This window comes from Lipotes vexillifer, unplaced genomic scaffold, assembly GCF_000442215.2.
Source record: "Lipotes vexillifer unplaced genomic scaffold, Lipotes_vexillifer_v1.1 scaffold777, whole genome shotgun sequence".
Classification (NCBI taxonomy): Eukaryota; Metazoa; Chordata; class Mammalia; order Artiodactyla; family Lipotidae; genus Lipotes; species Lipotes vexillifer.
This window is the reverse complement of record NW_006784423.1, coordinates 4,220,404-4,242,378: the sequence shown is the minus strand read 5'-3', so window position 1 is coordinate 4,242,378 and position 21,975 is coordinate 4,220,404. Positions and strand designations below refer to the sequence as shown.

The 21,975-nt window shown below is 43.8% G+C and overlaps 1 protein-coding gene across 1 annotated transcript in view; it reads left to right on the top strand.

Annotated features, from left to right (window-relative positions):
• Positions 1–608: 608 nt before the first annotated feature.
• Positions 609–21,975, top strand: part of IL18RAP (interleukin 18 receptor accessory protein) — a 22,615-nt gene continuing 1,248 nt past the window's right edge. The window contains 9 exon segments of the mRNA XM_007456842.1: positions 609–678; positions 1,147–1,468; positions 1,565–1,748; positions 9,428–9,578; positions 13,984–14,049; positions 15,600–15,723; positions 18,329–18,480; positions 19,612–19,749; positions 21,408–21,581. Coding sequence (XP_007456904.1) covers positions 609–678; positions 1,147–1,468; positions 1,565–1,748; positions 9,428–9,578; positions 13,984–14,049; positions 15,600–15,723; positions 18,329–18,480; positions 19,612–19,749; positions 21,408–21,581 — 1,381 coding nt within the window.

Below are 21,975 nucleotides of genomic sequence, written 5' to 3'. Positions count from 1 at the left end.
ACTTTTCCTGTCTTATTTGGGGCACAAAGAGTAAAGCATCCTCTATTCTCTAACAGTTACTACAAATTAGCAACGTGCAGACATTCTCAAGTTTACACACGAGCTACTGCACTAGTTTCCCTGATTGGGGAGAACCTGACATTTTCATTCAACTTGGATGATCTTTTCAGGAAAACTTTCACTTAACTCTTTCCAAATTACCCATGAAAATATACGTACTAGGTCAGAAACTTAGGAAAAGAAAAAGGATTCCATAAAGAAATGGCATCAAAAGACCACACCGTACAGAGTGTAGGTGCAAGCAGTACCGTGAGTCTGAGATGTCCTTCCTCCTTTAGTTGTGTAAGAAGTGACATATGCAGGACCTGCCACCCACTGTTGAAAACACCACTCAAGTGTGGGCATTTGAAGGTTTGTTGGGTAGGACCTGCCCTTTCAAAGCTTCCTGTGTGACTTGTGTTTTGATCACTGGTTCCGATTTCTTCATTTCCCATTTCTTGATTTACAGAAATGAAGATGATTCTCAGGGTGGAGCCCTGAGTTACAATGTCCTCCACTCTGGCAACAGAACAAATGTCCTGAAGCAATGACAAGACCCAGAGAAAACAATGCTTTACTTGAGCTGGGTATTTCTTTGGCTTATCGCAGGCGGGAAAGTTAAAGGATTTAATACTTCAGGTAGGGGTTTTTCACTTTTCATGCTATAACCTTATGAGTGTTATGGTCCAAGGTTAAAGTGACAGGTATTCTGGGATACATCGGCAGCATGGCATAATCATATAGAACATTTCCTTTCTACTTTTAAGATGGGGGTAGGAGGAGAAATTATTGGGGTGAACAGATTTCAGTTGATACCAAGCATCAGTGTGGACCCCAGTTACTATATCTGGGTGTTCAGTGGAAGCAGCTGGAGAGGAATTAAAGGTGGGTTGGCATGTTTAACAAGAAACCTCCATTGCTACTGGTGATGCTGAAGACCAGTGGGAGGGAATTAGAACATGAACTTCTTTTCCCCACAGAATGGGAACCGTGAAGGAGAAAGACACCCAAGGGAGCTTAATCCCTTGTGAAACCAAGTACTCTTTGTAAATATGTTAGAATTCCTCTAATGTGTTTCTATGTTCCTTTGTTTATTGTGGTTTTCAGATTGCTCCACTGGAAAGCTTCTTAGGACATACTCTGCAAGGTGTGGGGAGGAGTTTGTCTTATTTTGTGATTTTCCAGAGCCACAGAAATCCCATTTCTACCACAGAAGTCAACTCTCACCAACCCAAAGCTCTGAACACTTGCCCTGCAGTGGTAGTAAGAACCTATCTGATGTCCAATGGTACCTACAACCTCGAAACAGAGATCCACTAGTAGAAATTACACAAAACTATCCTCACGTCATCCAGGACAAGAGCACCCTTCATTTTTTGACCACAGAGATGAATAATGCTGGGTCATATATTTGTAGACCTAGGATTAGGTAAGTCCCAAGTACATTTCTATCTGAAAACATTACCAGATCCTTTACTATCTGTATATAACATCTGTGTTCACAGGACCTTGTTAACTTTCCTAGGAGCCCCAAGGATGAGGCCTGTTGTGTCAAGATGATCTTAGAAGTTAAACCCAAGACAAATATGTCCTGTGGGAGCTCCATATCACATGAACAACTCCTTCTTCTTGGTAGCATTGGCTCCATTTATTGCCCCAGTCTCAGCCACCAAAGTGATACACAAAGTCCAGAGGTGACCTGGTACCAGGTAAGAATGACTTCACTGAAACTGATGCCAGAGTTTAGTTGTTATGGTAGCATCTCCTTATGTAGTTTATAGAAATGTGAGTCTGAATCTGAGCTCTAGAGCTTCCCAAAGACTGGCCTCATGCCTACAGAGGAGACCTGACTTTCTAAAGCAGTTTTCCCCTAGGTAGCCACAGAGTCCAATGTTCCAATTATTAGAACCATCCTTTTGATCAGTGTCAGAAAATTTTCTAAAGTTCAAGTCCATTACATGTGAGGTTAAGATATAAACTTATGAACACCCACTCATTCAGAAAACCAGATTTGTTCAATTTTACTGCCTTTGGAAAGCAAAGGGCATTGCTAGGGTGAAAGGAACACCCAACAAGCATGTCTTGAAGGGTTTCTGAAAGAAGTAGGAGACTGGAATACTTTCCAAAGAGGACGCCTCTGGGAAGACAGTTAAGGCAAGCACCTGGTGGCCTGGGTGACACGTGTCTTGCACAGGTGAGTCAGTGAGGAGGGAGGGCAGTGCTAAGAGAAAAAGGGAACAGGAATCTGGAAAAGACAAGTTTCAGAATGATTCTGAGTTATGAACCACATGTGAGTAAACTTCATAACAAAAACACTTCCATTGTATTTTATAGTTTTTCTAAGTCCTAACAGATATATAAATGCCACATAAGCATCTCTTCCAAAGTCTGGGAATGTCAGTTGACCCAGGGTGGTGGAATCTGGGAATAGAATTTAAATCACCTCCTACATTTGTAATAATTGGCTTTTAAAATATTTATTTATTTATTTGGTAGTGTCGGGTCTTTGTTGCGGCAGGTGGGCTCCTTAGGTAGGCTCACGGGCTCCTCAGTTGTGGCTCACCCCCTCCTTAGTTGTGGCATGTGAACTCTTAGTTGCGACATGCATGTAGTATCTAGTTCCTGGACCAGGGATCGAACCCAGGCCCCCTGTATCGGGAGCATGGAGTCTTAACCACTGCGCCACCAGGGAAGTCCCTATGATAATTGTTTGAAGTTCAGTGCTTTGCTTTAAGAAATCATGCAAAACTTTAAATCTGACTTCCCAAGATATCTGTTTGTTAATATAAAAATATCATTTTAAATTGCCCCTGATCAAAGTCCATAAAGTGGCCCATGTTTATCTGTCGACTTTTTGTACCCCAAAACTTAGCAATCAGAGTCTCCTGGAGGTAAAATTACCAATGGGTAAGACAATATTTCCTCACTTGATTCTCTTGAGATTCAGTGACAACTGGTGTTATTATGTCCCTTGTAGAAAGAAGTGTACAGGGAGGGTAAGTGTGTGCTTAAGGTCTCAATTTTATATTTTAAAATGACACAGAAAATGTGCTGCCCTCAATAAAATCCTAATTTAAGAAGCACCTTACTAATTATTAGAGAAGTGCAATCAAAACTACAATGAGGTACCACCTCACACTAGTCAGAATGGCCATCATCAAAACGTCTACAAATAACAAATGCTGGAGAGGGTGTGGAGAAAAGGGAGCCCTCCACCCTGTGGACGGGAATATAAATTGGTGCAGCCACTATGGAGAACAGTATGGAGGTTCCTTAAAAAACTAAAAATAGAACTACCATATGACCCAGCAATCCCACTCTTGGGAAAGTCGGAAAAACCTCTAATTTGAAAAGACACACGCACCCCAATGTTCATTGCAGCACTATTTACAGTAGCCAAGATATGGTAGTAACCTAAATGTCCATCAACAGATGAATGGATAAAGAAGGTGTGGTTATATATACACAATGGAATATTACTGAGACATAAAAAGAATGAAATATTGCCATTTGCAGCAACATGGATGGACCTAGAGATGATCATACTAAGTGAAGTAAGTCAGACAAAGACAAATACCATATGTTATCACTTGTATGTGGAAGCTAAATATGACAAAAATGAACTTATTTACAAAAAAGAAACAGACTCGCAGACATAGAAAACAAACTTATGGCTACCAAAGGGGAAAAGAGGGGAGGGATAAATTAGGAGTTTGGGATTAGCAGATACACACTACTATATATAAAATAGATAAACGACAAGATCCTACTGTATAGCACAGGGAACTATATTCAATATCCTGTAATAAACTATGATGGAAAAGAATATGAAAAAGGACAAATATATATGTAAAATGAATCATTGTGCTGTATAGTAGAAACTAACACAACATAGTAAGTCAACATATTTCAATTAAAAAAAAGAAACACGTTAATTTCATAACCTCTAAAATGAGGTTGGTAAGAATGGCCGATGGTTCTGTTCATTATTTTCAGTTCACTCTTAAGAACAAAACTTCCCATGATTCAAAAGTATTTGTAATCTGGGATGACAGATGCCTTACTACGTCAAGGTAGGCTGTTCCCAAACCAGGTTGCCCTGTTATTTAAAATGAAAATGCATTTGAATTTTCAATGATTGTATCCCTGAAATGAAAGCTATTTTCACTTTCTGGTAAGCACAAGCCACATGGTCGTTGCCAGCTTTCTACATATACTGCTCTTATAAACTAAACCCTAATGTTCTATGACATTCACAAAAGGAAGCTTTATTTCTCTTCTCTGGGGCCTTGATTGCAAACGTCAGGATGTGTTTAATGGTGACTAGGCATCTGTCTTAAAAGTAGGCGAACAGGGCTTCCCTGGTGGCGCAGTGGTTGGGAGGCCGCCTGCCGATGCGGGGGACGCGGGTTCGTGTCCCGCTCCGGGGGGATCCCGCATGCCGCGGAGCGGCTGGGCCCGTGAGCCGTGGCCGCTGAGCCTGAGCATCCGGAGCCTGCGCTCCGCAACGGGAGAGGCCACAACAGTGAGGGGCCCGCGTACAGCCAAAAAAAAAAAAAAAAAAGTAGGCGAACAATAGCTGTTGTTAAAATTGTATCTTCTCACGGAGATTTGGACGGGTCATTATTTAGGTTATGTTTCATGAATTGCATGTGTGTGTACATGTGCTCACACACACACATGCACACACACCCAGACAGTATACTGGAAAGTCACAGACCTCATGGAAGTATCACTAAAAGTGATGACATTAGGCAGGAAATAATACCCAGTGTTCCTTTTCTTCATGCTAAACCACAGATACTCAGGTGCAGCGTGGCTCACACTTAAGATCATCTCAAAACTGACAACACTAACACTGGCTGAGAGGATGAAAACACGGTGGTACTGAATTCACATGAAACTGCTGACCAGGGATGAACCTGCCGGCTGTATAGAACAACCAAGCGAAATAAATCCATGTGCTGTAGTCTCGGGGGGGGGTTCCAAAATATTTTTTATAGACACCTGAAAAAATTTAGACTTGGAGATTCTTAACTGAAATATTGAATGATGAAGAAGTCAGAAGAAAGGGAATTATCTGTTCTTCATTCTAATAATATTTTCCTAATTCATAAAAATATAATGGGAATTCCCTGGAGGTCTGGTGGTTAGGACTCTGCGCTTCCACTGCAGGGGGCACGGGTTCGATCCCTGGTCGGGGAGCTAAGATCCCGCAGCGCAGCCAAAAATAAGTCAATTAATTAATTAATTAAAATAAAAATATAATGAAAAATAGCTTTGGCATAAGCAGACTTCGTCTTAGATGATATTACGTTAATGGGAGGGCGTTTTTTGTTCTTTAGCTAAACGAATCTTTGACACCAGGCAGAATTATAACACAGGGCAGTGGGAGAGGCTCTTCTGCAAGGGTCTGGGGCACTGAGACATGGGTGCCTGTGACATGGCTGTGATGTCGTGGCAGTAAGACTGTTCCTGAGTGACTTTTCCATTGGTGGTTTAAGTCAACCTCATTCACACGCCACAGTGCTGACGTGGCTGCTGGGTCATCTCTGAGCCCTGAGTTCCATGGAATTTTCGCACATAGACCTGCCACTTCTCATTTCCTTTGGCCTCGTTCTCCTTGTCCCTGGCACCTGGTGGCATCCTGCGAGCCCAGGGACATGGAGAGCTGGTAAGTATGGTGAGACTTGCCAGACCAAAGGTTGATGCAATTCCTGGTAGGGAAGAGGTAAAGTTCATTTAGATTCAATTTTTGGAAGCTGTTTCCAAGGTCCATACACTGGCCCATTCGATTGTTCTCACTGTGAAATTTCAGAGTCCTGGGCAACTTCCTACGGTGTGTACAATGCTACAATCCACAGGTTGTCACGTGTGTCAGTCCTCTCTGGGACTTATACAGGATCACTCGTTATACAGGATCACACTGATTGATGCTCCTGCTTCTGTATTTTGCTCTTGACTGTTTCACATCTGAGCAAAACAAAGAATTTCCTGTGTGGCCTCATTGGCACTTCTCTTTCGTACTAGGATCATTTGTGATTATGTTATTAGATCAGCTTCCCATCATTCTTTTGTTTTTTTTTTTTTTTGCGGTACACAGGACTCTCACCATTGTGGCCTCTCCCGTTGCGGAGCACAGGCTCTGGACACGCAGGCTCAGCAGCCATGGCTCACAGGCCCAGCCGCTCCGCGGCATGTGGGATCCCCCCGGACCAGGGCACGAACCCGTGTCCCCTGCATAGGCAGGCTGACTCTCAACCACTGCGCCACCAGGGAAGCCCTTCCCATCATTCTTGACACAAATTTCTTGCCCCTTATCTCTTTGATGTTTTGTTTGAGTTCCATCCCATGAAGTCTTGATGATACACACTAAGCCATATTTATCTTTTTATTAAAAAAAGTCAGGCCCACTCTGTAGTCACTCATCCTCCCTACGGCCCAGCTGCAGTCTGGTTCCAACTCTGCATCCCCTCCTCTGCATTAATTTCTCATGTGATTTACGACACACCTCCACTCCAATTTCTGTTCTTTGTATGTTATTACCATGTTCTCTAGAAATTTCATCTCTGAATTTTACCCCATGCCCTGAAGCTTCCTATTAAAATGTTCTGGATAGATGTTTAACCTCATCAGTCCCACCTCTTGGCCTTGTTTTATTTCCTACCTGCAGCTGCCCAGCTCTGACCAGTTCTGACCCTCTTCTCAGCTCCTTGCCAACCTACTGGAAATTCTTTCTTGGGCCACAGGAACCACACCAGAGACTTGGGGGAGGGGAATTTCTGCTTCTATGAGTCATCAGGCAAAGGGGAAGGGAAATTCCTCAATCAGAACATGAAACTCAGAATCAGAAGAACGTAGATACATTCTCAGGCCTCTCACGAGCTATATGGTATAGAACAAAACACAAACTTCAGAACCTCGGTTTTCTCATCTATAAAATGGAAGACATAGAATCTGCAAACCAAGTCAGAGAATCCTTTTTTTTTTTTTTAAATCTGTTTTAAAGGGCAGTTATTTCCTTCTGCCTCATTTATTTATTTATTTATTTATTTATTTATTTATTTATATTTTTGCTGTGTTGGGTCTTCATTTCTGCGCGAGGGCTTTCTCCAATTGCGGCGAGCGGGGGCCACTCTTCATCGCGGTGCGCGGGCCTCTCACTATCGCGGCCTCTCTTATTGCAGAGCACAGGCTCCAGATGCACAGGCTCAGTAGCTGTGGCTCACGGGCCCAGTTGCTCTGCGGCATGTGGGATCCTCCCAGACCCGGACTCGAACCCACGTCGCCTGCATTAGCAGGCAGATTCTCAACCACTGCGCCACCAGGGAAGCCCCCCAGAGAATCCTTTGAATGTTCATATGAGATACACATGAGAAATAACTTTGTAGTCTACATAGGTAATGAGTTCTTACTATTGATATTTTGTTATTTTTGTTGTTTATCTCTTTTCTTTTGACTGCAGTGGTGAAAGATATATTGCTAATACTCTTAGTAGGAAATTGGAAAGCCAGGTGCTATACAGAGGTTAGAGGATTAATGATTATAAGATTAATGATACCCCATCATTCAATAAATACTACTGTGCCCCTACCACTTCCTAGCCCCTAAAGATACAAGGGTGATTATGATAGCCTTTACTTAAATTTATAAGAGTTTCCACAGTCAAAAAAGAGCTGCCAGTCATTTTTCTAAAAATGTCTGATCATGTGACTCTTATGCTTCCAAACCTTTCTTCCAACTGACTTGCATTTATTCACCCCTTATTTACAAAGACCTTATTCTTGCTGGCCTGCTTGCTGTATCCTGGAGATACAAAGATCAAACACATCTACTTGCATCAGCCCTTTCACCTTGGCCTTGTTTCCTACATACAGGCTTTGCTTCAAGTGTTCCTAAAATGTCAATTACTTTCTTCTTTTTTTTTTCTTTTTCAAATTCTTTTCCCATTTAGGTTGCCACATAATATTCAGCAGAGGTCCCTGTGCTATGCAGTAGGTCCTTGTTGGCATTGACTGATTCCTGCGTATCCTTCAAGTCTCGGATTAGACTGGGGGAAGAGTCCCTACTTTTCCTATGAGGCAGAGCCACCTGAGTGTACCATACTCTGGCTTACAGCTCAGACGTGCATCCTTAGGCTGAGAGCTCGCTCAGAGAAGGGATCTGTGTTTATTCCTCCCAGTGTGTCCAGGACCAGCTAAATATCTTGGCACAAAGGCTGCCCTCGACAACTCACAGGAGGAGACACCCAAATGCATCATTACTATAAAAGGGCTATCGTGGGCTTCCCTGGTGGCGCAGTGGTTGAGAGTCCGCCTGCTGATTCAGGGGACGCAGGTTCGTGCCCCGGTCCGGGAGGATCCCACATGCCGCGGAGCGGCTGGGCCCGTGAGCCATGGCCGCTGAGCCTGCGCGTCCGGAGCCTGTGCTCCACAACGGGAGAGGCCACTGCAGTGAGAGGCCCGCGTACCGCAAAAAAAATTAAAAAATTTATAAAAGGGCTACCGTGATGATGGAGCAGAGGTCACTGAGCCTGCTCGGGGAGAATTGATAACTTCTCTCCGTGAGAGCCACCCCCTTGAGTTGGATTTGAAAACTGAGCAACAGCCTTCCCAGTGGGGAAAGGTGGTGGGAGACACGTTGATTAAGAAAGAACGTGGTTATGTAGGGAATGACAGGTGGGTAGAGGGGCAGAAGCAGAAAATGAGTCGGGGAAGGAATGCCAAAATCAAGCTGTGAAGAATTTTAGCCTTTACCCTCAAGGCAAAGGAGTGTCAATGAGAGATTCTAAGTAGGAGAGAGAAATGTTCATAATTGAATTTTAGTTCTCACTCAACTTTGAGTCCACTAGGAGTTAAATAATTGTTCCTGAATCCCAGTCCTTTGTCAAATTTAGATACATCTGTTTAGTTATTTACTTAATGTTTTCAATTTAACATTTTTTCTTTTATTCGAGTGAAATTTATTTAAAGAAGAAACTTTATGTAATCCCAATACACAGAAAATCTATATCGATTTCCAGAAATATAAATATACGTGTTTTTAAAAAATTCATTTAGGGTATCAACCACTTAGACCACTATGAGTTTTCTCATAGGGCCTGAATCACGCTTTGGGCTTTACCAGGTTAAACAGCTCTTGCTGGGCTGTCTTGATCTCCACATGTAATTGTCTTTGAAAATGCTTCTCGTTTCAAGTAAGAATCTTACAGATATAGTTTTGAGCAGAATCTTTTATAGCTTGGGGGTATTATGTTCTGCCATGTCCTTATATCAGATTGACCTTCCCCCTTCCTTGGTTCAAATTTGTGAAGTTTCGTTATAGGTGAGCTTAATATTAATAGTAATTCTCTGGTTAAATTATTTAATTTTCTTGTCTCTTGGATTAGAATGGAAAACTACTCTCTGAGAAAAGAAGCAACCCAATTGAAGTGGATGACGTTTATGACTATCACCAGGGCACATACGTGTGCGATTACACTCAGTCAGATAATTCAGGTTTATGGACAGTCAGAGCTGTTGTTCAAGTGAAAACCATTGGTAAGTGAGGTTTTTGGTTTCAGTATTTGAGATTTCAACCCCAATTACCCAGTTAAAGTTATCGTCTTTGGCTTGGTGATATTTTTCCTTTTTCTGTGGTGAGGAAGGAGACAGTCATAGCCTACAGTCATGTAAAGCCTGGAATGTTGGTGAACATCAATTTTCCGTTAACCTAGATTCCATCCTCCAAGGAAGTCCTAGTTCTGGGTCATATTCAAGTTGTCACAGGTTGGGTTTTCTATGCATTGATTCTGGTTTGTTTTGTGAAAAATTAAAAAACAATATTAAAGGTTCATGTAAAGAAATAAATAAGATTAAAGATTTCACACATAAGACATAATAAATTTAAAAACAATGTTAAATATTTCACACCCAGAAATAAGTGACACTCATGTACCTATCACGAGCTTTAATAATGGTTTTTCCATCTCACGGTTTCTTTGTCAAAACAAAACAATACAGATACAACTTGAGGCCTTCCCACTTCCTCTCTTTGCAGCTGTAGCCCACTCTTAGCTTATAATCCTTTTTCCATTTATGTTTTATGCTTTTTCTACATATGTATGTATCCAGTAATAAAAAAGAATATTGTTTTATGTTATAAAATGTGTTTTGTGTTATAAACACATGGTATTGTTCATAGACATTGTTTTGCTAATTTATACCTGCATCAGCGATGAACAGATTCCCATTATTCCCAAGGAATATCTGGTGGTTTCAGACTTTGGTGCCAAGTGGACTCTCTTTTTTTCATACCAATTTACGTTTCCCTGACTAGTAATGAAGTTGAATATCTTTGGCCATTTGTTTATTGGCCCATTGAGCTTATTCTTATGTGACTTGTCTGTTTTTGGCCCAGGCTTTCCCTTGGGTCATTCTTATTAGATTTACAAGTGTAAAGCATGGATAAACTGTATGATGTAATCAATTTAAGCATGGCCTATATCAAAACATAACCGTACAGAATGGTTGACTTTGCTCTTGGTAAATATAGTAATCAGTTTTACTTCCTCTTCTTTCATTGCAAGATACAAACCACATGGAGCAGGCTGAGACCAAGTCCAACTCCCCTGCTTACTTCCGGGCCCTTGCACTCTGCAATACTTTAGACCTCATCGATTTAAATATATATGAGATTGTTGCTTGGATGAGGGGTTAGAAGGCAAATACCCAACTTGGACCACTTGCCCCTCCAAGCGTGGTTGCTCTTCCCCTCGGGCATGATAACTCGCCCATCAAACTTTCAGTGGCAGAATCTGCTCTTCTCTCTCCCAGAGGATGCTTTGCAACCTCTGTCACATCTTTTTAAGTCCTCTCTGTCATCATTCCTGTCTTCCTTATTTACTCATTCGTTCTTTCATTTATTCATTCTTACGCCAGTATTTGTGGAACATGTGATATGTGTCAGGCACTGGGCTTGGTGCTCAGGTTGTAAGAATGAGCGCCTGGACACTTTCTCTGGCCTCCCAGAACTTACTGTCTCGTGGGGCAGACAGAGAGGAAACAGGCTACTACAGTTCGGTGTGATGAGTGGAGAGAAAGGGAAGCAGCGGGGCATGTGGGGGACACACAAACCCAGACCTGGGTACCCCTAGGCTGGGTGAGAACTGAGGGGTGAGGACAAACTAGCCCAGTGAAAGTGGAAAAGATGCCGTTCCAGGCAGAGGGAGCAGCATAGTTAACATCCAGGAGATGAGAGACAGCATGGTGCTTTCCAGGGAGAAAGAGGTCAATTGAGGGTATCTGGAAGCAGAACAGACATCACACTGTTCTAGTAAGTTTGGACTTTATCCAAGGAAAAATGGGGAGCCATTGAGGGTTCTGTGTGGGAGAGTGTCATGAATAGATCTGGATTTGAGATAGATCACTCTGCTTATTATATAGAACATGGGTTTGGGTGGGGGGGCAACAAGGGAGACAGAGAGAAGAATTAGGAGGCTGCTGTGGGTCAAGCAGGCAACTGCTGATGGTGGCCTGAACTAGGAGGGGCAGTAGGGGTGGAGAGAAGAGAGCAAACTCCAGAAATACTTAGGAAGTTACACGTGAAAGGCTTTGGGGATTGGGAGTGAAAAGAGGGAAAAGGAGGGGTCCAGTATGAGAGCCAGGTTTTACGCTGGGCAACGAGGTGGACTTTCTGTAACATACTGAGAGAAGCTGGGATGGGATGGGATGGGATGGGAAGGGGTGGGATGGGATTGGATGGGAAGTGGTGGAATAGGATGGGATGGGATGTAAGTGGAAGGGGTAGGATGGGATACATAAGGGCTGGTGTAAGGCACGGGTCGGGGGAGCAGCAGATTTGAGTCATGTTCTAAAAAGATGTCTCTGGTCACTCTTTGAGTAGACTTAGCAGAGGTGATTAGAAATGGCTTTATGCGTGTGTCAACAGAACATGTTGATGGAGTTTATGTGCAAGATCAAAGAGGGAAATCAATGACAGATTACTTTTCTGGCATGATGAGTTGGTAAACAGTGGCACCATGTAATGAGACAGCAAAAATACTGAAAGAGAAGCAGGTCTGAGGAAGAAATTCAGTGTTAAGCTTGAAAGGACTTTGATTCATCAAGTCACCATGACAAATGGGTATTTGGATACACCAGTCAGGCATACAGGCTGCTACATCGGGAGATGTGAATGTGAGGGTGGCCGCCGGCACGGTATCTAAAGCCGAGGGAGAATGGGGTCACGTGGGGATGGAGTGTAGAGAGGAGAGAGCCTAGAACATCCAGCACTGGGAGGCACGGGGGTGGAGAAGCATCCCGTGTAAGAACAGAGAGTAGCTATCCCAGGGCTCAGCGATAAAGTGTCCCAAGAAAGAGGGAGCGATGCACGGCCTCATATGGTGAAGCCTGGGAACTGCTCCTTGGATTTGGGAAGAGGGAGGTCATTATTTACATCAGCAAGTGGGTACCAGTGGGTAAAGCAAGTGAAATTGATGAAATAGGCGAGAGAGCATTTTGAGGGCCAAGAACTTTCATAGGGAAGGGAGGCCTGGAGCGTGAGCTGCCCCACAAGGAGAGTAGGCGGAAGGAAGACCACAAGGAGAGACCGGGGAGACGTGATACTCACAAGAGGCGCAGAGGAGAAACCCGTAACGCTCAGGGGAGGCAGTAGAGAGGGGGGAGGCGAGCCTCAGCGCACAGAAACGTGCACCCCCAGAGGAGAGCGTGCCCAGCAGCGTCCAGTGCTACCGAGAGGGAAATAAGCAGATTAAAAACTCAGCCGTGGGCTTCCCTGGTGGCGCAGTGGTTGAGGGTCCGCCTACCGACGCAGGGGACGCGGGTTCGTGCCCCGGTCCGGGAAGATCCCACGTGCCGCGGAGCGGCTGGGCCCGTGAGCCACGGCCGCTGAGCCTGCGCGTCCGGAGCCTGTGCTCCACGACGGGAGAGGCCACGACAGTGAGAGGCCCGCGTACCGCAAAAAAAAAAAAAAAAACCCAAAAAACCAAAAAAACTCAGCCGTGCCCAGTGGATTTAGGTGCAAGGAGGTCACTGGCGACTTTGGCCAAAGCGGTTTCAGTGGAGTGATGGGGGCAGAAATCAGACTTCACGGGAGGGGAAGGGAGGGAGGAAACAAGCACACAGCGCTCTTTCAACAACTTGGCTGGGAATGAAGGGGAATGAGTGGGGCAGGGGTATAAGGTGAAGGGTTTTTTCCTCTTTTTTTTTTAAGATGGAGAGACTGAGAGTGGATAAATGCTGATGGGAAGGAGAGAGAGAGAGAGAGAGAGAGAGAGAGAGAGAGTCAGAGATACAGGAGGAAGATAATGTAATTGAGGGAAGGAGGTCCCTGAGAATTAAGAGAGGACAATTCCAGAAGAGAGGTGATGACGTTTCCTTTCTTAGGAGATGGGGCATCTTCAGGAGGGAGTTTGACAGTGGAGGCATATGTGAAAGTTTGTGGCAGGAAGTTGAGGGATAAAATGATTCATGAAGGGCTGAGCTCACCTTTATTTTCAAACAAACCGTGAGTTTGAGGATGGAGGGAGGGTGGGCTCCAATCTGGCTATAACCTGTGCACTCTCTCAGGTGCGTCCTCCTTCCTGTGGGATTATTCAGCCGGATGCACCAGAAGACAAACTTGAAGGAGAACATGGGGCGGGGTTTCCCATCTGCAATGGGCCCGCGGGGCTGGCCTGGAAGAAGGCTCCCCCCCACCCCCCGGGCGGGTACGGATTTATCGAGGACTCACGTTTCGCTAGCACCTGCAACCTGATGTCACAGTCATTTCTGGAGGCATGATTTTCACATGGAAACTTGAGTCTCTAGCCTTGTACATTATGGATGAAATTTGAAAAGGAAGTTCCAAAACATTTAGATCAAAGTGTGACCGTCTGTTCAAATCTTCAGGAAGCAGGCCTTCAGATTTCCCAGTGCAAATAATAATTTTTATTTTCATTTTTAGTGAAAAACACTAATCTCAAACCAGATATTCTGGATCCCATCAAGGACACCCTGGAAGTAGAACTTGGTAAGGTGGGTGGTGTCATCACCCTTGAATGATATTTTGCTTCTGGGAGCAGGTCTAAGTGTGTTACAATGAAGAGCCTCGGGATTTCAAATTAAGCAGAATTGGGGGTGAATCTAGATTCGGCCACTGACTCGGTTTGTGATCTTATACAGCTATTTAATCTTTTGAAGCCTCAGGTTATAAATCTGTAACTAGACAAAATAAAACTGACCTCACAAGGTCGCATTGAGAAATATGGGATGATGTATTGATATATTAGGTGACTTGTATGTTAGGCATGATCAACAGATTTTTTTTTTTTAAGATTCTTCCTTACTCCACCCAGGAACAGTGGGTTACACAGATTGGTTAGGTTCATTGATTAAATCTATAAATTTAATCAGTTAACCAACTTAGGTAGCATTAACCTTTACGAATACAGTGTTTGGTCTAGCCTTTAAGATAAATTGTAGGAGAATACTACAACCCTTGCTCAAATAAGTTGTATTCCAAATTAGTGTCTTCTTTGGGGTAGAGGGGGAAAGTGACTTCCTGTGGTCCCCTTTGATTTTGTCAGCTTCAATAATATCTACATCTTCCCACATAGCCAAATAAGAACTGTTCTCTTCAAAACCAACTGGTTGTTTCAATAAAATAAGTGTTCTTTTAAGTGCTAATAAGATATTTATCGTTGTAGAAAGAAAGGTAAAAGTAGATACTATGGTAAAAGACCACTGGGTGGTGGTTTCCTTTAAATGCTAATAAGATGTTTATCATTATAGAAAGAAATGTAAAAAGAGATATTATGGTAAATCACCACTAGGTGGCGGTAGCGGTGTATCCTGATTATGAAAGAGAAATAACAGTACGGGCAAAATCACAAGAGTGAAAGGAAAGAGGAAAGAAGCAGGGGAAACATTAATTAATTCAAAAATAGCCAAGTTACACAAGGTACCAATGAATTTTAAAGTATTACTGTGGGGAAAGCATTATTAAGGTGCAAAGGTGAGTTTTCAAATGGAGTCCCTAAACATTTCATGGTTAAAATAATTGAGTTTGAGGCAGGGCATATCTGGATACCCCTTACAGAGAAAATGGGCAGAAAGAGGGTAGCGTAGTAACATGCGTGTCCGTCCACAGTGTATCGTTCAAAATATTCAGCTGAATATCTAAATACTTTCTTCTTTAAACTACATGCCGCCCAAACCTCAGGATTTTCATTTAATATATGCAAATACTAGTTACTATTTCTTTACTGGCACCCTGCTCATTTTCCTGGTGTTTGTCCTTACACCACATCAGAACCCGTAGTGCCGTGACCGTGCCAATCTTCCTTTGCAGAAATGTAGTCACAGGTTTGAGATCTAAGAGTTGCCCAGTAGAGACAAACATCCCTGGTTTTACCTGTTTCCAAATGAGAGACAGGTAGACGTCTGGCTTTGTCTGGCACACCTGTTTTACCTGCGAACCTGACTGCCTCAGGGAACAGTTTCCAGACGGTGTCTTCCTCCTGCACAGGACAAAGTGTTCTCACGGGCTTCCTTCCTGTGTTCTGTGGCCCCTTTTTTCAGGAAAGCCTTTAACTCTTAACTGCACGGCCCGATTTGGCTTCGAAATAAACTTTAAGCCTGTGATAAGATGGTACGTCAAAGATTCTGACCAGGAGTGGGAAGTCCCAACACCTGAGGGGAGAAGGTAAGAAGGAAATTAGCGGACTTATTCTTTCCAACTCACACTAAAAGCTTTCACCTTTAGAACCCCCTGAAATGTACACACAGAGCTGAACAAACAGATGGAGTTGGTGTGGCCACTAGCGCCACCTAGTCGTGCGAATAAAAGTATAGAAAGGCAAAGTGTGAGTTAATTTTAAACTTGGGGGCCAAATGCAGTTTCAGAGAGGGCCATAGAATGAAATATTCCCGTTGTGGTTTTTTTTATTGTTATTTTTTATTTTTGGCCGCACAGCTCGTGGGATCTTACCTCCCCGAACAGGTAGTGAAAGTGCTGAGTCTTAACCACTGGACCACCGGGAAATTCCCCCCACCTTTTTCTAAAATAATCTTTTTATTTTATTTTTTACATTTTTTATCAGTTGTTTTATAGTTCAATTTGTAGTAACAATTTGATGTGGCTGCTTTGCCCACCAAACTAACGAGCAGGCATAACAACCCATGCTGCTTGAATAGACTCGGCACATGGAACAAACGGGAAAGGATTCTGCACCCTAGCCAGCCGTTCTCCATCCCCCCTGTGCCGTCCATCCAGAGTGGGCCGAGTCAGGGCCCCAGTGTTGGGGTCCTTAGCAGTCCGGAGCGTATGCAGAGAAAATGGCACAATAATAAGCGATCTGACCGAAAATATGAGAAATGAGGAATAGTTAATGCAATCCAACCTGGAAAAGGAGACCCAGAGGTGAGATAGCTGTCTTTCTTTTTTTTTTTAGGCATATCTACAGCAGCTTTATTTACAATAGTCAAAAATTAAAACACGGTTACATTCATTCATACAATGGATTATTATTCAGCGATAAAAAGAACAAACTAACTAGAGAAGGAAAAACTAATCTAAGGTGAAAAAAATCAGAGCTGTTATTCCTTCTGGCCTTCTGGTAGGCTAGGCATTGGCTGGAATGGGATACAGGAGAACTTTCTGGGAAGTTGGAAATGTTCTATACCCTAATAACCATTTGTCAAAAGTATACAGCTAGGGACTTCCCTGGTGGCCCAGTGGTTAAGACTCCGCCTTCCACCGCAGGGGCACGGGTTCTATCCCTGGTCGGGGAACTAAGATCCCTCATGCCATGCATGAGGGAAAAAAAAAAAAGTATACACCTAGACATTGTGCACTTCAAGGTAGGGAATTAGTGAAGGCTTAAATGATACAAAAATGGCAGGATATTGGTAACTGAGGTATCAATTTATTGTTGTCTGCATATGTTAAACTCTAACTTTTAAAGAAATTAAAGAAAGAACTAGTCTTATATTTACCCAGACATTTGCCAATTACAGCCACCCTCGTTCTTTCCCGTAGATCCGATTACTGTTGTAATGTGGAATCTCTGTCTTGAAGTACTTGGACGCTGTTAAGTCGTATGAGAAACTAGACTGAGTTTGCAACCCAGATTACTGGGAAGAATTTACTGGGAAGACAGTTTGGCTCAATGGAAAGTAAAACTCTAGACATTTGGAGCTAGAGTCCCTCATTTTCCCAACATCTGTTCCAAAGTAATAGCCTCTGTATTAAGCACTTCCTCCTGGTTTTTAAAACATTTCAACAGACTAATGTAATATCACTTTGAAGAGTATACATCATTCAAAAACTAAAGGATGGGTCAAATTTAGAAAGAACCTCTAAGACAAGGGAACTCATTGGGTCCCATATTAAGCTGATACTGCATCAAACTTGAAGGTAGTCAAGCATGGTAAAGGGAGTATGCCCTGACTTTATATGCTTTGGGGTTTGAATCTCTGTCTTCCACCTATTTAGCAATGTGAACCTTAACCTCTGCGAGCCTCCACCATGCCAAACTTCACCCCTGTAAGGAGCAAATACGGTAGAGGTGATATGCTTATCACAGCCTCTGGCAGGCAGGAAGCATCCAGTGAATAAGAGTGGGTATTGTAGGCTCCACACAAAACAGCCTAAAACATCATCCACAGAGACAGTATTCTTTAACGTGAAGACAGACTGCAGACGGGCAACTTTAGAGAATCCAAACTGTGAATCAGTGCCGAGATTCACACTTCCTGGACAGGGCGGAATGACACAGACCCAGGAATCATGCTGCCACTTCCCAGCGGTGTGACCTTGGATTGTCACCCACCTTCTTGCCTGTTCTGAGCTGCTCAAGTAAGGGTGATCACACCATTACCTGGTGGGGCTCCTGTGGGGTGAGCCATAGAGGAGATTTGATTCTCTCGCTCCACATTTAGCGCTCAGGGGACCAGAGGACCACCTGATACACACAGCCCTCAGTAGAAGCTAGTCACTTCTAACATTGTTCTTAAATTGTTGTATCTATTCTCAAGGGGAATTCTTGGAGTAAGGAAGATCAGATGAGCCTCGCAAGTAATTATAGTCTAGTGTAAATGCTTAGAATGATGCTTAGCTGATTCAATCATTTAATAAAAAACGAGCCACCTCTGAGCATCCTCTGTCTTTCTGGCATCTCCTTGTACTATCTGATCCCACAGCTCTTCTGAAAGCCAAGCGGTTATCTACTTAACACGTGTTCCAAAAACTGCAAATGGGTGTCAATCTGTGTTACTTAAGGGGTGTGGTATTTTCCCTCCTTTCCTAGTGTTAAATCCACCTTAAAGAATGAAGTCATCGAGCGTGTTGTCTTCCTGAAAGAAGTTACTCAGAGCGATCTTCGCGGGAAGTTCATTTGCTTTGCCCAGAACTCCATTGGGAACACTACCCAGTCCATCCAACTGAAAGAAAAGAAAGGAGGTGAGCCTGAAGGTGGCTGCAGAATGCATGCAACTGCTTTCACCTGGGACGAGAGGAACTTTCCCAAGGAAGCAGGCACAGTGATGGTAGCCACTAACATGCTCTAGATGCCAGACAACATTCTAAGTAAGCAACGTGCTTGTGCTGATTCCTTCAGTACCTTGACCGAGGCCACACAACTAGTAAGTTTCACATTGGTGATCCAGAGCTGGTCCTCTTACGAATATTCTGCATACGGGAGCTGTGTTGGAAAAGCCTATCATTCGTTCATTCATTCATTCACTCCTTAGTTCATTCACTTACTCATTCATTCATCCTACAAAGACCTACAGAGCATGCCCTATGTGGCAGCTATCGTACTAGGACCTAGCTCCCTTTCCCATTTTCCTCCCCTGGCTTCCAAATCCAGAGAATGTGATGGTCTGGTGTCGGAGAGTAAAGGAGAAAAAAGAGGGGAGAAAGAGTATTCTTGTTCAGTTTAGGAGTGATATGTGTACATCACAGATCATAGCCTTTTAAAGCTAGAGAGGAAATTCCTGGTAAGGAGTAGCTTTTAAATTTCTTTAAGAGGATGCTCAGAGACAAAGGTGATATCATTCATTCATTCAGTTAGTTGAGATGAGAGAACAAGCAGGTTTTGAATGCTTGTGAGGCTTAAATAAGACACAGTCGGTGCTCCATAGAGGTGGGTCAAAGGTGCCATGTGTTAGGTATGGTGGAGGTGAGAAAGCCAGTCAGATGTGGCTCTGGGCTTCAGGGAGTTTAGACTTTAGTAGGGTCGATAACGTGTGAAAATAATTTACAGTATGCAGTAAGAGGGACACAAATGGGTTGTGTGGAAGCTTATAGGAGAAAACAATTTTAAAAACTAGTTTTTGTCAGTTTCCCGGCCACCCCAATCAGAAACGACCCATTACCCTGGGTTTTCTTGAGTTCGTTTTATGGTAGTTCCCTCCAGATGTGATTTAAGATGTGTCCAGATTCAAGAGAAATGTTTCCAATAGATTTTGATAAAAAAAATAATAGGGCTGGAAAAGGTGCTGGGCTGGCCTGAACGTGGCCTCATAGGGGAGGCGGGTGTTGGAGGGGACGCAGCCCCTGTACCTGCTCACGGCCGCCGCGTCTCCGCAGTGGTGTTCCTCTGCCTCCTCCTTGGCACCGTCACGGCCCTGGCAGGTGTGCTGACCGCAGGTGCACTCTCCTACGTGTACTGGATTGAAATAGTGCTGCTGTACCGAACCTACCAAAACAAGGATGAGACCCTCGGGGGTAAGATGACCCAACTCGCCTCAGAACTGACTTAGAGGGAGGGGCTTGAGAAATGGATGTTCCACGATGGAGAAAGTCATGACCCTCGGGCTCTGAGACCCTCCTGCAGGTCTGGTGGCTTCACACCTGGGAAGGGCTGGGACCCCAGGGGTCAAGCACAGTGATTCATTACACTCTGTGGCCAATCTAATGTTTTTCAGCCAAAAGACCGTTTCCTGTGACTGTCCCAAGGTTTAGAGAGACATAGGATGTCAGAATTGTGGGGATCGTCTAATTCTCCCACTCTCTAATATTATTACAAAAGAAATTTAACGTTTTCAGGTTATAGAAAAATCCTAGTTTGCTGGAGTGTCACAGGGATGTGGAAAAAATCAGGGTGACTACGGTGTGTCACACAGGAACTGCACAGCATGTACCTGCTGGCCACGCCCCCTGAGCCGCCGCCTCCCCACCTGGGCAATGAGAAGTATCTTAGATGCACCTCCAGGACCTCGCTCTTTGGCATCCTCCTCTCTTGACGCCAGACCACCTCTGCTTCCCTCTTCCTTTTCTGTTGCTGACACTTCTGTCAGCTAAAGCCTCTTAGGTCCATGTTGAACAAACTGCCAAAGTGCATCAGTAACGGCACTGCTGTTGGCTACTTTGTAATAACACTATTTGTCGGGCATCGTGCAAAGTGCTAGCTGTGTCCAACTCCAGAGCCCGTGGGTTAACTTTTGAGATTTTCTATGGCTGCCAGTTGGTTCTTTAGCACATCCCAGAGTCTATGTGCATTTATAATAGTTGAGTCAACAGAGGCATATGAGACCTTAAAAATACCCTAAAACAAGTTCCAAAATATAGTTTTCCATCTAAAAGGGAAAGGAAGGAACATTATCTTGTGCCTGCTATAAGTCAGTCGCCAAATCCTTCGTATACATTATCCCAGGCAACCCTGACAGAAGCAAGACGGGGAGTTATTATTATCTCATTTTACATATGGGGATTCAAACACAGATACATGTGCTGTCAGCTCGCTAATGCACTGGATCTCTGCAGTGCTTTGCTCATTGGGTATTATCACGCTTTGATGGAGCAGACTCCACTTTGATGTGTGACTAATGAGACAGCAACGCTGCAGATGCGAAAAAAGCTCAGAGGAACTCCTGAGAGCATGTGATTTAATCAGAGAAGGCCCCAGCTGTTTGATCTGACGTCAGTGAAGGTGCAGGAGTGCCTCATCGATTAGAATCTGATTCTGGGTGGATAATCAATACCCCTCAGCAGTGTGATTCTGAAATGAACACAGATGCTGCTTTTCATTTAATAAATCAGTGCAGTAAGGATCCCAAATCTTAATTCTTATCCATTTACCATATGGTTCGAGTGTATGTAGGTAGGCCACGAGAGTAAAAAGTATGTCAATGGCTTGCATTCTTTTTGTGTGTGTGTGGTACGCGGGCCTCTCACTGTTGTGGCCTCTCGCGTTGCGGAGCACAGGCTCCGGACGCGCAGGCTCCGCGGCCATGGCTCACGGGCCCAGCCGCTCCGCGGCACGTGGGATCCTCCCGGACCGGGGCGCGAACCCGTGTCCCCTGCATCGGCAGGCGGACTCTCAACCACTGCGCCACCAGGGAAGCCCCATGTGGCTTGCTTTCTTTATTGTGCTTATTCCTCAGATAAAAAGGAGTTCGATGCTTTCATATCCTATGGGAAATGGAGCTCTCTTGAGAGTGAGGCCACTTCATCTCTGAGTGAGGAAAACTTGGCTCTGAGTCTGTTCCCTGAAGTTTTGGAAAACAAATATGGATACACCTTGTGTTTGCTTGAAAGAGACGTGGCCCCAGGAGGAGGTAAGTCCTGCACGCCAACAGAAAACGTAGCACAAGAAGGACAGTTACGTGCAGGCACTCTCTACGTTGTCTTGTCATTCTTTCTGTTGGGCTATTTATCTTCTGGAAGGTTTCATGAGCTTAGAACTTCCGGGGCAACAACACAGAAAAATGTGTGTGGCAGAGACACGCTCCATCATCAAAAAAATCCATCTTCAATGGATATACGTATATGTCTAACTGAACCACTTTGCTATACACCTTAAACTAACACAGCACTGTAAATCAACTATACCCCAATATAAAATTAAAATTTAAAAATTTAAAAATAAAAAAAATTGCCACAGGGGGAAAATAATCCATCTTCAGGGAAAAAAATTGTTGGAGCGCAGGCAGCCTTCCAGAATGAAGATCT